This window comes from Hemicordylus capensis, chromosome 11, assembly GCF_027244095.1.
Source record: "Hemicordylus capensis ecotype Gifberg chromosome 11, rHemCap1.1.pri, whole genome shotgun sequence".
Classification (NCBI taxonomy): Eukaryota; Metazoa; Chordata; class Lepidosauria; order Squamata; family Cordylidae; genus Hemicordylus; species Hemicordylus capensis.
The window spans coordinates 338,820-357,933 of NC_069667.1; the positions used below are offsets into that span (position 1 = coordinate 338,820).

At 58.1% G+C, this 19,114-nt stretch overlaps 1 protein-coding gene across 2 annotated transcripts in view; it reads left to right on the top strand.

The window, feature by feature from the left end:
- The window catches only part of EFNB1 (ephrin B1), an 85,356-nt gene that overhangs the window by 5,085 nt on the left and 61,157 nt on the right, over positions 1–19,114 (top strand). Inside the window, exon 1 of one of the 2 annotated variants that reach the window (XM_053274089.1) lies at positions 1,901–1,948. The exons of the other annotated variant lie outside the window; for it this stretch is intronic. Coding sequence (XP_053130064.1) covers positions 1,926–1,948 — 23 coding nt within the window. The 5' untranslated portion in view covers positions 1,901–1,925. Of the gene's footprint in view, positions 1–1,900; positions 1,949–19,114 lie in introns of those variants that run through there. 2 annotated transcript variants of the gene reach the window in all.

Below are 19,114 nucleotides of genomic sequence, written 5' to 3' on the forward strand. Positions count from 1 at the left end.
ATGGATAGAGGAGAGTTGCATCTCTTGTGTGTGTGTGTGAGTTGCTGCGGAGCTCTGCAAAGAGGCTCACGAGCTAGCGAAACCCCCCGGCCTGTGTTCCACTTGGTCTGTCAGGGTTTGTTCCTCTTCCCAGGCCCCTTTGAATGATGATGATGGGAGCGGTTCAGGACAAATCTTGGAGAATCCTCTCGCTCATCGGAGCCTTCCTCCGTGCTTATTCCGCCTTATCGCTCCCTTCTCCTGCTGCCCTCACAAGCGTTCCAATTTAATGCTTGTTTTCAGAATAAATTGGCGAGCCCTTTAGAAGCAGCCACTTGCTCCTGGGAAGTGGTGTCACACTTTGGGCCATATGGCCTTGAGGGTGTCGCTGGCAGTCAGTTCTCCACTTTCCTCCCTGCCTTTCCTTTTGCTTCCACCTTGTCAGGTTGCCGCTCTGCACACACCGCAGGAGGAGGATACAACTCTATCCAAACGTCTCCGGTTGTTCCCGGGAAGGAGCAGCTTTGCTTAAAATAGCCCTTTGGCTACCAAAGGGAGACCCTGTCAGGTTAAATATCGGGTGGAAGGAACCACTTTTCCTTACTAATATTCCTGCAGTGTCACAGCCTCTTAAATCTTTCATTTAGAAGAACAGTGTTGCTTCTTTGCTAGGTGGAGGAGTGAGTATTGCTTTGGCAGAGCAGGGAATGAAAATGGACCTTTCCCACTCTGGTTTTAGACCAGCCTTGCTAACGGCTTTCTTTAAAAAATAAAATAAAAAATTATCTATCTGTTTATCTATCTATCTAAAATGCCTTTTTTTTTTTTTTGCTTTGTGAAGCTGCCGGGAAAGAAATTTCAAATTGTTGCTGAAGTTGTTCACTGAAATGCAGACAGTTTGTTCTGCCTTCTGAGCAGCCACGGAGCAGGAGCAGCCGTTGTCTTTCATGTTAGTCTGGGGAGTTCTGCTGGGCTGCGTCTGCCGGAGGGAGTGAGGGGGGGGGTCTCCCTCAGCCTTGCAAGGGGGCTGCTGCTCCTGTGGTTCCAGGGATCTTTGTGCTCCAGACGTGAGTTGTTGGTTTTAGGGGGTGGTGTGTGTTGAAGTACCTTGGAGGCGTGCAGTGAAACTTGGTGGCAAAGTCTTGCTTAAAATCCCTTTGCTGTAATGTCAGAGAAATAGTGGTCCCGGTGGGCTTCTGCTGCGCTTGTTAAAAGAAAACATTCCAAACAAAGTCAGGGTTGGAAAATTAATTTCGGGCTGGAATTCAGTGCTCCTCAAAGTATTTCATTAGGGATGAGGTGGACAATGAGCCGCCTCATCTCCATTTTTTTTCTTTTTTCTGAAGAAGGATTTGTCACATGCAGTCACTTGTCTTGCTAAAAATGTCGGTTTTGCAGAGTGATCCTTGGAAGCCTGCCTCTCTGGGGACTTCCCCTGTATGTACTAGTCGTGCTTGGGATGGTGGCTATAGATTGGCTCCCTCAGCAGCCTGGAGTGAACCAAACCATGTGTCTGGAGCCTCGACATCTGCCCCGTATAGAAGAAACATGCCGTTGTGTTTGGGTGGGGCCCTTCTGCACCCTGTACGGATGCACGGCTGCCTCTGCTTTTCTCTTCAGGGCCCTTTCAGGACAGCCCCTTCCAGCTGGTTCTAGCTAGCCTACTTGCCCGGCCTGCTTTCGTGGGCTGCTCGTCATCTCCACGGTGGTTCTGAAAGTACTGATGCGGTCAGTTAAAGAACAAGTGGTCCCAGGCATTTAGGGGTCTTTAACGTGGCATAAAACCCTTCGCTGTGCTTGCTGCCACAGTCTGACACCGCCACTCTCCTGGTTGTAGCTTTAACGGGTGCATGCAAAACTTCTCAGCATTGGGAGTTCTGCACCACTGAATTCCCAGTTGCTTTTCAAGCTGCGGCTGACGAGCACCTGGAGGCGTCTTCCTTCTAATGGTTGTGGGATTGGTGATCAGGTAGGTCTTTCCCCATCCAGGTTTTTTCTTTGAGGGTGTGGGGGGTCCAGAGGGCAGTGCAGTGAATCTGATGGCATGACCCCTGCTAACTGGGCAAAGAGGCACCTTTTGACGTAGGGATTCTCTTTATTCAGCAGGGGGAGAGCAACTGGCCTTATCCATCCCCAGCACAGGACCTCCAGTGACTGTTGCTGGTGTCTATCTTATGTTTCTGCTTAGATTGTGAGCCCTTTGGGGACAGGAATCCATCTTATTTATTTGTTATCTCCCTGAGCCGTTTTTGGAAGGGTGGTATAGAAATTTAATAATAATAATAATAATAATAATAATAATAATAATAATAATAATACAACAACAACAATAATACCACCTGCATGGTACACCTGAAGAAGCTTTCCAGACTCTTTCTAAGTCTGAATTGGATTGATGGGGCTGAGTGGATCCCCCACCCCACCCCAATGCACGTGGGGGGGGGTAACCTTTGGATAGAGAGCTCTGTCTCTTTCCCCAACCATCCTTTACAGGGGTCACAATGTTTCTGAGGTCCCAGTCAAAATCCTGCTGGGTGCGTCTCTTTCAGAAGCTCCCTCTAACCAGCATGAGAGATCCCTTCCTCCTCTCCTGAATCGCTCTGAAACTAATTCTTTCCCTCTTGGATGTGCAGAAGAGCTGTTATGTTTTAGTCCTCTAGATCCAGCCTGATTGCCACATGTAGCGGAATGAGGTGGTAGAGCTCTGGGCTTTAGAAAGGACTGTACCACATGGTGATGCCGCTTCTGAACTTACTGATGGGAAAGTAGCATGAAGCGGAGTGGGGCTGGGCTGGAAACCTCCTCCCTTGGGTGCTTGGGTGGGGGTGTGAGAGAGAGAGAGAGAGAGAGAGATGCAGGGAATTTGTTTGGAAGTTTTTGTTTTTATTTTTAAAGGACACCCCTTCCCACTGGCGGCCAGTTCAGCGCCTTGGGATTCTGCCGCCCGCTTCTGCGGCTGTGTGTGTTGCTCTCCGGTGTCTTAAGGCCGGGTGTGGTGACGGGAGGCCTGCAGGTGGGGAGAGCTCTGGGGCTTGAGTGGCATCTGGGGATGGGAGCGGACGTTAAGGGAGAAATCCAGTCCACTAGCCTCCATGGAACTGAATGTGCTTCTTAAAACAATGGCGCTGTGGTCTTAATTGGGCAAGGGGTGCAACTGGCCCCAATTCCTCCCTGCCGCACGCAGGGTGCTGTTGTGAGCGTCTTGGTTCTCCCTCCAGACTGCTGGATCAGGCAGGGGGCGTCTCCCCAGAACTCCTTTTTAAAAGGGGGGTGTTGGGTGGCACTCCGAGCAAAGAGTTGTCCTGCGGATAGCGTTCGTTTCAGCCAAGCGCATTCTGTCTGCGCCACTTGGGTCAATAGAGGAGCCTGGCTTCAAGTGTGGCAGCCTGTTAGGATTTGCCCGTGGTGAAGAAATGCCCTCGGAGGAGCACGGCGCTCTGAAGACAGTGGTCCATGCGCCACCTATGCAGAAGTTGGGGGGGGGGAGGCGGGCAGAGGGTGCAGTCCTGTCTCTCTTATTCGGGCCAGGGTGCCAGTTACACTTCAGTCCCGATTCACTTGGAAGTCGTTTGCCTGGTGTTGGAAGTGCCCCAGATTCCCAGAGCGGCCTTGAGAGGTTGGCGCAGCAAGTAGCCTGACTGTCTGTTTTGAAGGACTCCAGTCGCATGTTTTAAACAGCAAAGGATTTCATAAAGTTCGTTGGTTTGCTCTCAGGCAAGGGTGGGGCGGGTGGTGCTTGATCCAGAAGGAGCCATCCAGGCAAGGGTGTGGGTGCATGTGCGTGCCACCGTCTTGGAAGTTCGTGGCAGGAAGCCTTACGAAATAGGGTGTTTTTTCCCCTTTTGGAAAGAGATTCCAGCGATTGCTCTGTTGTCATTTTGGAGTGAAATGATCCCAAATGCAGTGTGCTGCTCCTCTTTCCCCCTTGGATCTGGGCCATCTGGAGGTTGTTTGGGTGGTGGTGGTGAATTGCAACGGTGAGTCCCCCTGTAAGGAAGGCTTGGTGGAGGAGTTCAGAGAAGCCTCTGGCAAGCAAGGCCCCCCCCCCCGAATCTTGTCCACTTGCTCTCCCAAGAGGGGTGAGGATGGAAATGGAGCCAGACCGGTCTTCCCTCTAGCAGGGATTCCCAGACGTTGTTGACTACAGCTCCCTGCATCCCCAGCCAAAGGCCGTTGCAGCTGGGGATGCTGGGAGTTGTAGTCTAGCACAGCAGCTGGGAATCCCTGTTAGAGGGAAGAATGAGCCAGACTCCCCGGGCGGGCTGTCTGGAGCTGAGCTTCTTCTAAGCCTTCCTCTCTTGAGGGGCAGCTCATGCACGGAGCAGGCTCAAGAGGCAAAGCGGTGTCTGGGCTGCACTGCCCTCCGGTGAGGGCTCACAGGTCTGACTGCTGCCCCACAGAGAAAGACGGTGCTCAGCAGAGGGCAAGGCTGATCCTTCTCCATGAGACACACGGGTGTTGTGTGCACAAGATGGCCGCTCTGAAGACCCAAGTGTCCAGAACGATCCCAAAGCAAGAGCTGGGGGATTACTGGACAAACCTGTCTGTGTGTGCGCGCGCACACACACATGCACACACTCACACACAACAGGCTTGCAGTTTGCAAGTATTCCTCTTGCTCGACAAAATAACCATGCACTCTCCATTCAGCGGCCGCTGGTTGGTGTGCAGCAGAGTTTCGGTGTTTAGAAAGATGCATTTATGTATCCAGCAATTAAACTTCCTCGTGTTTTTCCGATTTCTTCAGCAATTTTCATGGAAATCTGACATGGATTGAAATGCAGTGATCTATAGCTTGTTTGTTGCTTTCAGTGGAAGTCTGGACTTCTTGTCTGCAAAAGTACCTGAGAAAACTGCCAAAGGTTGTCGGAAGGTATCGGGCAAGGTCTTCCGTGGTTTGTTCTCAGAGTTCGTTTCAGAGTCAGTGGGTGAATGAGTGAGGCCATCTATACATATATGAGTCACCGTCCACGACGCTTAGCCAATGGAATCATAAGGATTCTTCGCTGGAGAACTGGAAATGAAACGAGGCGTTCGGGGTCCCCCGTATGGACTCTGGGGATGTTCAGGGTGGTGTTTCTGGGGCCCTCGCGGCAGTAGTGACCGGTGGGTCTCGTGGTCCAGCCGGAAGCCCACAGAATTGGGATGCTGGACGCGATGGGCCTTCTTGGGCCTGATCCAGCAGGGCTTAGGTTCTTAGGTTCTTCTGAATCCGTGCAGGACGTGGCCACCCTGTCAGCCATGTATAGTGCTCCTTCCCAGGGGTCAGCTGTTTCCTCCATGTTCTTTTGAAAACTTTGAATGTAGAAAAGCAGCCTTCCACTTCGTGTACTTTATAGAGGAAAAACACAGTTTGTCGCATGTTTTGTATTATCCATGCTTTAGACTCCTAGAGTTGGCAGGGGTCTGGGAGGTTATCTAGTCCAGCCCCTGCTCAGGGCACCCAGAGCACCCCAGCAGGTGGCTGGAAGGTCTCGAGGGAGGGAGGGAGTGTGGGCCTGCCCTGCCCTGCTCAGGTCTCTGGTGCCAAACCGCTCTTTCCATTGGGGACTTCCTCCTAATGTCCAACCCAAATCTGCTTTCTTGTAACTTAGGCCCATGAGGTCTAATCCTGCCCTCAGGGCACCTGAGATCAAGTCTCCCCTCTGAACCTGCCTGCATCTTTCTCAAAGTGCCCAGGACTGGAAATGGTCTTTTAAATGAGGGCTGGAGCGTGTGGAATTATGGCTTTTCAAGATAAGAGCATGTGCTGTTTTTGCAGCTTCGTCACGCTGCTGACTCATGTTCAGCTTGTGACTGACTGCAGTCCTGAGATCCTTTTCAGAAGGAGGACCTGCTGCTGGGATAGGTGTCGCCCCCCCCATCCTATACTTCTGCATTTGTGTGCGTGATTTTTTCCTGTGCAGAACTTTGTGTTTGTCTCCGTTGAATTTCATTTTGTTAATTTTTTCTGTTTAGCCACAGCCATTAATTTTTTGTAAATTTAAAAGTCTGTAGTTAAAACAATATAAGAAACTACAGGGCAGTCAGAAATATAAAGATCAGGGTGGATTTGATTTAAATCAAACTGATTTAAATCACGATTTAAATCATGATTTAAATCACTAGCAGGGTGGATAAAAATAAAAAAAATCCGATTTAAATCAAAAAAATCCGATTTTTTTGATTTAAATCGGATTTTTTTGATTTAAATTGGATTTTTTTGATTTTTATCCACCCTGCTAGTGATTTAAATCATGATTTAAATCGTGATTTAAATCAGTTTGATTTAAATCAAATCCACCCTGATAAAGATTGACTCGGAATAATTCAGTACAGGATTATACCAGCTTGCCACGTACCTTGATGGCCGGAATGAGAAAGCTAGTTGCTTTCCCTGTAACGTGGGGTCTAGTGTTGGCTACTATAAGATTTGCACAGAACCCCAAAGACCTCCCAGGAGACACCATAAGCAGTGGCTGAATAAATACACCGTGTCACCCATTCTAGATGTTGCATCCCCGAAAAACCTGGATCGAGGCTCCCACTTCCCACAACCCACAGGGACACAGACGTTCTACCGTAGGAATTCCCCCCACACGGCCTGTTAACACAGCAAGCGGCAGTACGTTAAATCTTGCGTTTCATCTTGTTTCAGCCCAGTTCTCCATTCTGTTCTATACACAATTTTTGATACTAAATTTGGATATCATTTTCAATGCTTACCTTAATCTTCTTAAAAAACAAATCACCTCATCTTAAAAATAAAAAAAGAAAGAACCCGGCTTCAGTTAGTCAGATGTCCCCGTCATTCTTTGTGTGTAACCCCCCCCCCCCGGCTGTGGGTGCGTCGCTTTGCTCCATCCAGCGAGAGAAGCCCGAGAGTTCCTTGCCGGCTCCCAGCCCCTCCCCAGAAGCAGCTTTGAGGCTGCTGCTCTTCTGCCTGCCCCCCCACCCCCGCCCCAATTTTTCTCCTCTGTGTGCGGAATGAGTTTTGTCCTGGGCGGCAGTGTTGCGGCCGTGTGTGCGCCCCCTGTGCATTCAGAGTGGGGCTTTCTTGATTCGGCCTGAGCGGGATCTGAAATGACCTGAGTGGACATCCGGAAACGGGAGCGCGCACGCCTTCGAGGGCACACTGCCCCCCGCCCCCAGGCGCTTTGCCTTGGGAGTGCTCCCCTCCCCTTTTCTTTGCCCACAGCAGGCGTCGGTGTTTCCTCCACACCCTCCGTGCTGTGGCCTTTTTGCTCCCTGAAGCGATGCCTGCCTCACTCTGAAGTCTGTTCTTGGGCAAAGGGATCGCCGGGGAGGCGGATAACCCAGGCGCCCCGGGCGTTGCATGGACGTGGCCGCTGGCAACTCCACGCATGCTGGGAATCTGCTCGCGTTTTAAGGACCCCTTTGGACCCCTTTCAGGAAGCCTTGCAAGCCATCGGACCCTCGCTCTGGGCGCAGCTGGACGGGGGCCTGCAGGGCTCCTGCATCAGCCTCCGCTACTGTGGCGGGGAAAGGCTGGTGTGCTGCTCAGGAGTGCGCCCGCCTAGCTGCCTGTGCACAAATTGCAACACACAACAGCCCCTTGTTCCTGATGGGCATGCTCTTGTGGAAGAGAGATGGCACAGATGTTGCATTTTGTGCAGACACAACATTACTCGGCTGACGTGCTCTTGCACAGTGTTTGGCTCCAGGTTTTGGGAGGGTGCGGGACATGAAGCTGGCTCCCCCGGCCGTCTTCCTGGGGGTCCTCTTGGCAGCCTCCGCCCCCCTTTATGCCACTGCATGGTGCTGTTTCCAGGAGGAGTCTAGGCAGAAGGTGGCAGCTGACACTAGGGTTGCTGATAGTCGCGCCCCCCCCCGTTGGCCCCCTTCCCTTTGCATGGTGACAGTTCCTCTCCGCCTGCCTCAAGCGGCTTCAAAGAGCAGCGCAATAGCAAGAGAGCAAGGAAGGCTTGCCTTAAGGCAGGACAGAGGAGGAGGGCTGGTGGCTTCCTTGTGGGTCCCCGGGGGCATTTTGCTGGCCCCTGTTGGAAACAGGGTGCTGGGGCAGATGTTGCTCTGGGCTGCTCTGGCGCGGCTGCTCTTCCGTTCAGGCCAGATAATGGAGCGCTTGCTGGTAGCTTTGGGAATTTTCACATAAACAAAGATTGCCTGAAGCGTATGGGGCAGCGGCGGGGGCGGGAGGGAGCTTCTTGCCTAGCGATTTGTTCAGCTGGTTCTCTTCTGGCATTTTGCAAACGTGCACATGCCCACGCCCTCCCCAGTCTGTGTGCGCACGAGAGAGAGATGCATTTACTCTCCGTTGCGCAAGAGCATGGAAGGTGAGCCGGGCTGGAACTCCTGTTTCCCTGCCAGGTGTGGGGTGGTGTTGTGGGCCCCGGAGCTGCCAGGCGGGCTTGGGGTGGGCAGGCAGTGTTCCCCGTGCGTCCCGAGGAGCTGCTCGTTGGGAGATGCCCACCAGAGCCCCGTGTGGCTGGAGCTTGTGTTAGAAGGACAGCCTGCTCATCTCGCCTGGGCTCTTTGCAAGGCGGGTCAGTCGCCACGTCTGGCAGGGATCCGCTGTGGGGCAGTCTGGCTTAGAAACGCTGCTGCTGCTGCTGCTGCTCCTCTCGGCAACGGCAGGGAAGGCCTCCCTTGCTTGGGAAGAGCCCGGTGAGGAGAGGGGGCCCTGCGTCCCGCCTGGCTGAAGGCCAGCCCAGAGACTCGGGTGGCAGGACACCACCAGCGGGGAGAGCGGAGCTCCCTGCCTGCCCCTTCCCACCCCACCCTGCCTGCCTTGGAGGGCCTTGGCAGTGGCCCGGCTGGCATGTGGCCCAGAGTGCCCGGCTGGGCCCGGAAAGGGATCCGGGAGGAGGCGACGTTGAACCGGCCCCAAACCAATCCGGGGGCCTCTGCCTTGGCTGGAAGAGCTCTTGCCTGAGAGAGGGAGAAGGGTCCTTGGTGGCCAGGGAGAGGCCAATGTCTTTCCTTTTCAGGACAGAAGCACAACCCAGCCGGATCAGGCCCAAGGAGACCCGTCCGGTCCAGCATCCCACTTCCCTCAGTGGCCACCAGATGCCTCAGGCCAGAGCTGTGTGCAATGCGCGCCCTGTCTCTCCTGCTGCGGTTGCTCCCCTGCAACTGGGAGTGAGAGGCATCGTGCCTCTGAGGCTGGCCCCCAGCCATGGATCTGTCCAAGCCCCCTTCAAAGGCATCCAGGCTGCTGGCCATCACTGCACCTCGTGGCAGAGGATTCCACAGGTTGGTCATGCATTGTGTGAGGCGTGCTTCAAATATGACTTTACACTCTGCAAGATGCGACTCAGCAGCTGGACTTTGAATGGAAGGAGGTGATAAGAAGTGGCAGCTTCCCAAGGGCTTGCTGAGGCTCTGCTGACCACTTCCGTCCAGGACAGAGAGGAGGGGTCTGTCACATCAAGTGCAGGAATGAACTGAGGAAGCCGCGTTGTGGCTTCTCGGAACCAGCAGCAGAGTGTGGCTTCCTCAGCCCCTGGGCTCCAGTGGGGCAAGCCTCCCTCTGCAGATTCATCCTGGCAGGAGCTTCTCCCGTCCAGCTGCAGGCAGGTAGTTGGGGGAATGGCCACAGCATGCCGGTGGGATGTGCCGATCTGGGATTCCTTTGCAAAAGTGGTACCTGGAAAGAGCCCAGGGCTTCAGCGGGGTGGGGAGGCTGGCATGGCCAGGGAGGTGCAGAGGGGTCCAGCTAGACTGAGGGGGCCAAGCGGGGACGCTCTCGCTGTTCCCTAGTGCCAGGCAGGCAGAAGGGAGCTTGGTTGCTGTATAGGGAGGCAAAGGCACTCTGTATGTGATCAGAGGTACTCTTCCCTTCTTTGCAGCCTTTGCATTGAGGGCAGGGCTTGTCCTGGGCTCCACTTAGACAATAGAGAGACCACCCCCCACAACGCTTTCTCCCCTGCTCCTTTAGTGAGTTAGGGGCTTCATGCGGTCTGGGCATCCTGCCCCCTCTGAGCCCTCTACGATGAAGCACCCCCTTTCCTGGGGGCGCAGGTCTGCCTGCACAGGAGGTCCTCTGTTTCTTGAGCCCTAATCCGTTGAGCCATTGGGGGAGGTGAAGGCAGGAGCTTGCCAAGGAAGGTTTCCTGGTGAGTGAAAGGCATGATTCTGTGCATGTTCAGAGGCACTCATTCCTTTGCATGAGCACATTGAAGTATGGCGGCTTGTACGGAGTGGTTGAAAAGGGAGCACTCCGGAGGGTGCACCCATCTCTCTGCCCCTGCCCACCCCCCGTGGCCCAACTTCCTCCTGAGGCTTCCCCCGTTGGAGACGGGCGCGGGGTGGGGGGGGGGGCATCGAGCTGTACAGACCTCATGCAGATTCTTTGCCCTATTGCTTGCTGGTCTACGGAGGTCGGGAGGGGGTGGAGGGGCGGAGGTTGTGGAACAGGGTGAGGGTGAGGGTGCAGCTGGCCAGGGAAGGGCAAAGAGATCCTAGGCAGGAGCAGGCGCAAGCTCTGCTCCAGGCCCCGCTCCCCCCCCAGCAGCGACAGGCAAGAGGGAGAAGCCTCCCGCCCCAGGACTTGTCGAGGTGCGATGGCAGCAGGGCCTTGATGTCTTGAAGATGAGGTCCATCTGTGTGGATTGGATGGCGGCTGTCCCCAGCGGGCTCCCAAAAATGCCAGAGGGCGTCAAGGCACCGGAGAGACTTCTCAGTCCTGGGCACTCGACCCACCTGCCCCCTCTTCTGGTTTGGGCCAAGGGGCAGACGCCCCACATCTCTGCCCCCCCCCCCCCCACCCCACGGCTTCTCCACGGCTTTGTGCATTTGGTGCTCAATGTGGCCTCCAGAGATATTTGCATGGGCTTTTCTTGTTTGTTTGTTCTGCAAAGTGTCCATATCTGGCTGGACACCCAGTGGCTGGCTGCAGGTAGGGGTGTGTGTGTGAGTGAGAGAGAGAGGGTGGGGCGCCTTTGCTTGCACAGCTCTGTGTGTGTGTGTGGACAGGTCTCTGGGCAGGACTTGGAGGAGGCAGCCTTTGGAATCTGGGCAGCCCCCTGAAGCCAGGAGGGCCCAGCTGTCGTGCAGGATGGAGGCAGGCGACCCCTTCTTCCGCCTGCCTGCAGCCCCCACTCGCGGGGCCTGCCCTTCCTTTGTTTGCTTCTGTTGCAGTAATGGCGGCTGGCCGCAAGGGGGAGGCAGGGGGGCTGCTGCCCAGCCAGTGCCGAGAAGCCGGCTGGTTTCCGGAGACGCTGATTGCAGCCGTCTCTGCAGGCTGCTTCTGGAGAGCCGCTTCCTCTGTCCTGCCAGGGCTTGCAGGCTGGGCGTGTGCACATTCCGTCCCCTTCTCTTCCCCAGGCTTGTCCTGCTGGGTGGCAGCGGGCCCCTGGGCTGAGCTCCTCGTTCCTTTTGGGAAAGGCAGCCTCGTGGGCGGCTTCCTTGCAGACCAGACCCAGCCGAGGAGGCGGCCTGTTAAAAGCCGCTTTGAAAATGCGCGGCGGGTTTGTGTCGCTTGTGCTGCTGTTCAGGGGGTGCCCAGAGGGGAGGGGGGGGGAGCCCCGTGCTCTCTGGGCACCGTGCAGGCGGCAGCTCTGGGTCGGGCTGCCCACCCTCCTCGTCCTCCTGCTCAGGGCCCCTTGCTCCTCCCAGGAGCTTAAGAGCCTCGAGGGGCATTGCCAGTCGGGCGCGGGAGTCCCTGCCTGGTGCCCAACTTGGCTTCTCCCTCTTCTCTGGACAGCAGATGCCTTCACGGGTCGCCTCTGACGCGGGTGCCGGCTAGGGCCCGGCCTCTGCCCATGCACGGAGGTCACACAGGTGGCTGGGACGCCTGTCCTGCGGCTGGCTCTGGGGAGGTGCCAGCTGGCCACCGGCACTTGGCTCTCCCCACCCCCCACCCCCCACCTCCCACCAGCTCAGCAGAGTTTTCTCAGCCTTGCCTGTAGACTATGGGGAACACCTCGATGGGGCGGCAGCAGCAGCAGCGCTCTGGGGAGGTGCTGGAAGGCATCATCCTCTCCTCCTGCGCGGGAGGAGAGGGCCCTGGGCAGCCCCTCCTCTTTTCTACCCAAGAGAGCCACAGGGCTAGTCTGGGGGCGCCAGGAGTCGGCACAGCAGTACCCCAGCAACATGACCTCTGCAGAGTCTGGGACTGTCCACGTGCCAAGCAGAGGCGCTTTCTCTGAGCTGTGTGATCGGGAGAGTGTCAGGCGGGTGGCGGCTGCTGCTGCCGCCTGGGCCAAGCCCTGTCTGACTCCTCAGGGTCATCTTCTTGGAGATCGCGCACATGATCTCTGAGCCTCACAACTGCCCTGCAAGGCAGGCCACCGTGAATGGGTTTAGGAAGTCGGGGAGCTGAAGTAGAAAGCATCTGCGTCTGGGTTTTCTGGCCTCCTTGTATCTGATTATGGAGTCCTTTGCTTGCCAGTAAAATTGCGGAGAGAGACATTCAATACGGAAACACTAACTTAAAAGAAGTTCACCCAGTTTAAAAAGGGGGGGGGGTTAAAGAGACCCAAAAGAAGAAGTGTGCAATTACTTGTATTACCCAGAAATGCCCTAATAACAATGATTCATAGGAAATGCAATAAAAGCTGTATTGCTGAAGAAGTGCACTGCCAGAGACTTCAAAGTACGCAGAGGCTTCAAGTGAAGTGCAAGTGAAAAGAACTTGGCTCCAGAGTGCAGCAGGCCAAGAGTGAGGGAAGCGCCAGAAACCCTCGGCTCATCTGCTGTGAGTTGTGGAGGGGAAACGCAAGATCCCAGCCCCCCACGCCGCCCTGGTTTTTCTTTTTCATGTTGCCGTTTCCGTTCTCCCCCCCCCCAATTTACATTTGCACTAATGCAAACCCACTTGAAGCAAAGAGAAGGGAAAAGGATGAGCGTCTGAGGGTGCAGGAGGCTGGTGGGCTTTCCCGGAGTCCTCCCAGGGGCCGCCGCCTTGCGCCCTCGGCATGAGACCAGCTTTGGCCAGCCGGTCCCTGGATCAGCTCTCGGCTGTTCGCACTGAGCAGCCAAACGCCTCCTGTGGCAAATTCTACACATTTGTCGGTGTCAATGTTCAGCCTGCACTTTACTGAAAAGAAGAACAGTGGCAGAATGAAGGGAACGAAATCATAAATTGGGGGGGGGGAGGTTGCTCTAGGAACGGAGTGGGCAGTGTCACAGGCACAAGCCAATAGGCACTGCACACAACCCCTCCCCCATTCAAACCAAGTCCCTCTGAAAGTGGGAAGCACCATCCAAAGCTGGTCTCAGGAGAGACCATCACGTGTCGGGCTGCAGAAGTGCTGCGGCATGCTTCGGCCACCTGCCTCCCCCCCCCGTGCCCCCCAAGAAGAGCCCGTTGCCTCTGCAGGTGGGGGCTGCATGTCGGCTTCCTCCTTGGACGGTCGCTTTCCCTGCTCTCTGGGCTGGCCGGCCGGCCGTGGTGGGGCAGGCACCGCAAGCATCTCCTCTGCAGCAGGCCGTGCTCGAGTCAGAGCCGGCAGGTGGGAGGGAGGTGCCCAGGTGGCTCCGTCCCAGCTGAGCTTGCTGGTGGGGCAAAATCATCCCACGTCCCCGTCTGCTGAGAGGCCTGCCTCTCCTGCCGTCCCCCCCCCCCCCGCGGGACGGTCCTCCCTTTTCTCTCTGGGACTGTTTCAGAGCATGGGACAAAGTCCAGGTGGGCGGTGACTCTGGCCCGCTTCTGCTCCGGGGCGGGGCAGCCCTTTCCGGGTCTTCCCCTGGACCTGCTGCTCCTGGGAGCACAGCCCAAGGCTCTTCCAGGCAAGGGCGGAGCCACCCCCCCCCCGGGCAGGGCATCGGTGTCGCAGCAGCACTTGTGCAGCGCCCCAAGCAGAGCGCTGGTTACCGCAGCCCTGCAGGGGAGCCTCACCTCATCCTCACGGGGGGGGGGGCTGCTGAAGCCCAGGGAGAGCGGGCGGAGGGGGGGCTGGAGTTGGTCTGCCTGGTGGGACTGGGAGGCCCCCCAGGGCATCTCCCCTTCTTCCTGGCTCCTCCAAGGGTCTGGTTGAGGGTGTGCCCCCCTCCCGCTTTTTCCAGCCCAGGCGGGCCCCCTTATGTCTGCACTGAGGGTGCCTCTCCCCCAGCTCCCCCCAGCCTAGTTGTTGGGGGCACCCTGTGGTCAAGGGGGCTGGCCTCCCTGCCCCTGCCAGGAGGGCTGTCAGCCGGCCAGTTTCCTCCCTGTGTTTGTGGAGGGGATGAGAGGGGCCGGGAGCAAGCCCTTCCTGCTCTCCTTGGATATTGCTCTTCAGAAAGGCCTCTGCCCCCAGGAGCCTACCATTTCAGCTTCAATGAGCATGAAGGCAACATGGGCCGGAAGAGGAGCAAGAGCCATTGCTGGAGACCACCTAGTGATTGTTGGCCTCAGCAGAACTGGAAAGAATCTGCCCTCTTCTTGGCCATGCCCCCCCCCCCCCGCCAAGTGAGGCCCTGGGCCTGTGCAGCAGCCCCCCCCCCGGTGTGCATGCGCACTCCCCCCACCCATGCCCAGAGCTCTGGATTGCTCTGTCTTCCCCAGACACTGGGGCAGTGCGCCTGGCGGCTGCCGTCCTGGCTCTCTCCCTCGCCCCAGTTCCCAGGCAGCAGCTGGGCCCTCCTGGTGTCTGCCAAGCCTTCTGGCTGGGGGTGGGAGGCTGCTCCTGTGGAGCCCCTGCCTCGGAGGAGGAGGAGGAGAGTGGAGGGGCGGCTGCTAGCCTAGAGGGCATGTAGGCATCTGGAATATTTTCCACCTCAGGAAAGGGAGGAGGGCCCTTCGTGAGGTGGGTAGAGCCAGGCCAGGAGGGGGGCATCTTGGCAGCCGGCTGGCTGCCCGCTGCTGACTTGGGCCGGTCCCAGACCTAGCAGGTGGCTCTGGAGAAGCCGCTGCTGCCGCCAGCACGATGCTGTCCTGCTGCTGCTGCGGAGGCCTCCTCCTCCCCGGCTGGCGGGTGCTTCAGTTCCCTGGACCCAGAGAGCTCATGCCTGCTTTCGTGGTGCCTGTCCAGACGCTTTTAACTGTTTGAGGAGAAGCCCAGGAGAAAGGGCCAGAGGAACGACATCATAATGGCTGTATTACAAATCGTTTCCTTTTAATGGGCCCTGCTGGATCGCTTAGTGGTCTGCTAAAGGCATTGCTCCGTCTCCCTCACCCCCCCCGCCTTCTCCAGCCCTGCAATTCCCGCAAGTTTTTCCAACTGTTTCATATTTCTGTTTAAGAACTTAAAGCCCTGTGGAAAAATCCCCTGCACTTCCCAGCCTTTTTTGGAGCTGCAGCTTCATTACCGTCCACGAGAAGAGGGCCTGTGTGTGTGTGTGTGTGTGTGTGTGTACACACATGCAGAGAGGGTCTTCTCTGGCCTCGCTAGCTTGGCCCGCAGCAGATGTTGGGGAGCCCAGAGCAGAAGCCGTTGGGGGGCAGCTGAGCAAGTGGCTGTCGCCGGTGACGTGTGGGGAAGGACTTGGGGGCCGGATGTTGAGGCACAGCTGCTCTTGGGGGGCAGACATGCCTCCTGGGTGTCCTGCCACTGTCTGCGGATCCAGCGGAGGGAAGTGTCCCCTCTGGCCACCCCTTGGCAGGCGACGAGGAAAAGCCCCCCGAGTGCCGGCCCTGAGCCTCCCTCTTGGCAGGATGGATCCTTCCAGAGGGTGCAAAAAGGCAGCAAGCAAAGCCTGTGCCTGCAGCAGCGCCCACTTGCTTGTGTGAATGAGCGATTCCCGGAGTAGCTTTTGGGGGGGCGGGCCACGTGCCGCCCAGTGGCAGCCAGGGGCTCCTTCAGAGGCGTGTTGTGCTGGTCCCTTCCAGGGGCTGCTTGGGCTGCAGAGAGAGTTCTACTTTCAGAGAGCGAGCATAATTGCTGGTTGTGTTGATCTCCTCCTCCCATGCAGAAGTGGAATGAACTATGCAGATGTATGCAAATGAACACCGTTTGCTACTGGAAGTTCACAGCGTTCAGCGTTTTAAAGCACGGAATGAAGGCCCCGTCACTTGGGGGTGGCTTGTGGGGCGCAGCAAAGGGCCCAGGCAGCTGTCTCTGTGGGACCCCACGTAGCTGGCGGGCCGCAAACCTGCTTGCAAGTGGGAAATGGTGCTCTCAGCCCCACCGCCCAGCGCTGGACCGTGGCTGCCTCGGCTGCCCCCAGGAGGTGGTGGCTCTGCTCAGGTGGGGCTGGGCATCTCTGCCAAAGGGGCACCCTTCCCACTGGCCCGGGGGGGGTGGGGGGAGGCGGACCCTTGCTGGTTGCTGGGGGCAAGCCTTCCATTCCGGGGCGGAGTGGAGCCCTTGTGGGGGCAGAGGGCTAGGCAGAGGGGCTGGCCGCTGCCGCCTCCTTGCGGCGTTTAGGGGCCCTCAGCCCAGCTTGCCTTGGGAGGGCTTCACGGAGAGGCTCTTCCCATGCTGGGGTTCCAGGCCTTGTGTGGCCCCATCCCCTGCTTGGAAGAGAGCCTCCTTGATGCCTGGGCTGGGGCTGGGCGATGCCTGCCCTGTGGAGCCCCTTCTGCACCAAGCAGTGGGCAGCTCTTGCAGCTGGCCTCCCCCGCACGCCCCTTGGCCACCTGGGGCTGTGTGTGTGTGTGAGTGAGGTCCTGTCCCCGGAGGAGGAGGAGGAGGAGGTGGAGATGGAGATGGCTCCCTGTTCGGAAGCGGTGGGCGGGCGGAGGGGGGGCGCTCAGTACAGGAGTGGCTGGTCTTGGGGTTGGATGCAGCAGAGCGATGAGCTCACAGAGAGCAGGTGGCGGCAGCGGAGGAGGGGGGCCGGGGTTCAGCCCCTCCGCTGGACTGACCGATCCGTGGGATTTGTGCAGAGCGTGTTGGAATAAACGGAGATGCCCGGGTGCCAGCTTGCTCTGGGTTTTTTCTGTGGGGAAGGGAGCCAGAAGCTGCTGCGACTCCCGCCGGTTCCGGCCACCCTCCTCCTGCTTGCTGCCTCCCGTTCGCTGCTTTGAGAGCCGGGGCAGGCCCAGGAAGGGCGGGCAGGCGGGCAGGGGGCCCCTCTTGTGGAATGCTCTGGCTCTGTCCTCCCTCAGGTGGAGTGTCCTGGTGGGGCGGGGAGCCTTGTGTAGGGCTGGTGGGGAGGCTCCCCCGTTGGCGGCGGTCTGTGCGGTTCTCTGAGGGCCCCCTCCTCCGTCCTTGCAGGCCCCCCCCCGTGGCTCGGGGCTTGAAAAGGAGGCCCCCTCCCAGATCCCACTCTTTTGAAAGGGGCTTGACAAGTAATGAACTCCGGCCCTTTCAAAGTCACCGCGCTTGTGTGGCCTCTGCACTTGTGTGGGTTTGTTCGGCTGTCCTTTGTGCCAGACACAAATGTGAATGGAGGACCCCCCCTCCCCAGACCCAGAGAGAATAGAGGAATTCTGGGCCTCTTCATCCAGTGGACTGCCTGTTGGAGAGCTTATGAGCTGCAGCCTATCCCCCCGCCCCGCTTTCTCCCCAGCAGGACGCTTCTTCGCCCCCCCCCATCCCAAGAACGGGGGGGAGCGGAACAGTTCCTTCAAGGCGGGGATTCCGGATTGGGGCGTGGGGGGTGTCCCCTGGCGAGGGTTCCCGGTGGGCCAGCGTGGCTGTCCGCTTCCCTGCCTTCTGCTCTGGGGGGTGGGATGGGTGGTCCATGGTCCCCCACCCCCAGCGCCTTCTGCTCTCCCTTGGTAGCTCTCCCAGTGTTGGTTATTCTAATCTCCACTTCTCCAGTATATTTAATAAATGTTTCATGCAAGAACGAGCCTGGAATTCACTCGGAGTGTAGAGCTGGGCCTGAGCCAATTAGTCAATTATTTCAGAATAAGTAATAAAAATTAAAACCTGCCTTGGAGCAGCGGGAGGCCGACCTGGCGAGCCGCACCAGCGAGCAGCCCTTTCCCGAGGGAGGGGCGGGGGCCCTGCAGCCCAGCGTTGCCTTTCCCAGTGGGGCAGGGGCCCGGAGGGAAGGAAGGCGTCTAGGAGCGAGCTGCTTAACTGGGGGGTCAGTGTGTGGCATGAGGGGGGTCCTTTTCTTGGCCAGCAGGGACCCCTTGCGTTCCCCATGCGCTTGTAGGGAAGCAGGCTGGGAAGGGGGCTGTGCTGCCCACCCGCCAGGCTGGGTCTGAAAGCGGCCCCTGAGCTCAGCTCCTGGGCTAGCCAGAGGGGCCGGGCCGGGCCGGGCCGGGGCTGGCCTGCTGGAAAGAGGGGCTGTGTCCAGGGTGCCCTCTAACTGGGAGTCCCTCCCAGGTGTTGTGGACTACAACGTTGCAGCTGGGGGCTCTGGCAGTTGTGGGCAGCGACATCTCGGAAGCCCTGTTCGAGAGAACCCTGCTTGTGTCCACATGCACCAGCCATGGGGCAAGGGGGGGCAAGGGGGTGCGTGTGTGCAGTTGAAGGCCAGGAGGTGGTGGCGGCTGTGGCCAGGGCCAGGGGGGGCCCCAGCATCCGGGCCATCCGAGGAGGAGGAGAAGCTGCCTCTCTGGTGTCTGGGAAGCTGTTGCTGGGGGCACAAGGCGGAATGGGGCCCAGCCTGACTGGAGTGTGGGTCGGGAAGGGTGGCGCACTGGAGGCTGCTGGAATGGCCCCCTCCAGCTCTCGCTCTCGCTCTCTGTAGTGTTTGAAACACCCCCAGCCCCGCTGCATTCTGGGGTCCGCATGGGCTCCTCTGGCCCCGAGCGGCTGCTCTTCCCTTCGCCGCCGCCGGGCTCTGACAAATTGCTAAGAGGAGTTGGGCGGTTGCAGCCTGTCCGGGCCAGAGGTCGGGGGCTGGCCTGGACCTCGCTGCTGCTGCTCTCCCGAGCCCTCGGTCGGGGGCAGGGGGGGGTCACTCTGCCGCTCTCCGCCTGGTGGGGGGCACCTCCGGAAGGCGGGCTGGTGGGGGAGGGATCGAAACGGGCCGCTTTCTGCAGAGCCTTTGGGGGCTGGCTCACCTCTTGCCCCCTCCCTGCATGCTTACAGGGTTTGGCGGGGGAGAGCCGGAGGGGTGGGGTAGAGGCCCCCCTCACGGGACAGCCGCTGGGGCTCCAGACCCTCTCTGAGGGCGGCCCTGGGTGGGCACTCCGGGTGTCGGCATGCTGCTGTGGCCCCCTTGTCTGCGTGCCAAGTCCTTCCGTCAGGGGACGCCCCCCCCTTATTTAGAGGTGGTCCAGCCCTCCAGTTCTACCCCCCTCAAGCAACAGCCCTGGTGTTGGGGTCAAGTGCAGAGCCTCCAGGCTCTGGGGCAGAAGCGGGGAGCCCCCCCCCGCCGCCATCTGCAGGGTCTCTTGTTCGCAGGGCCT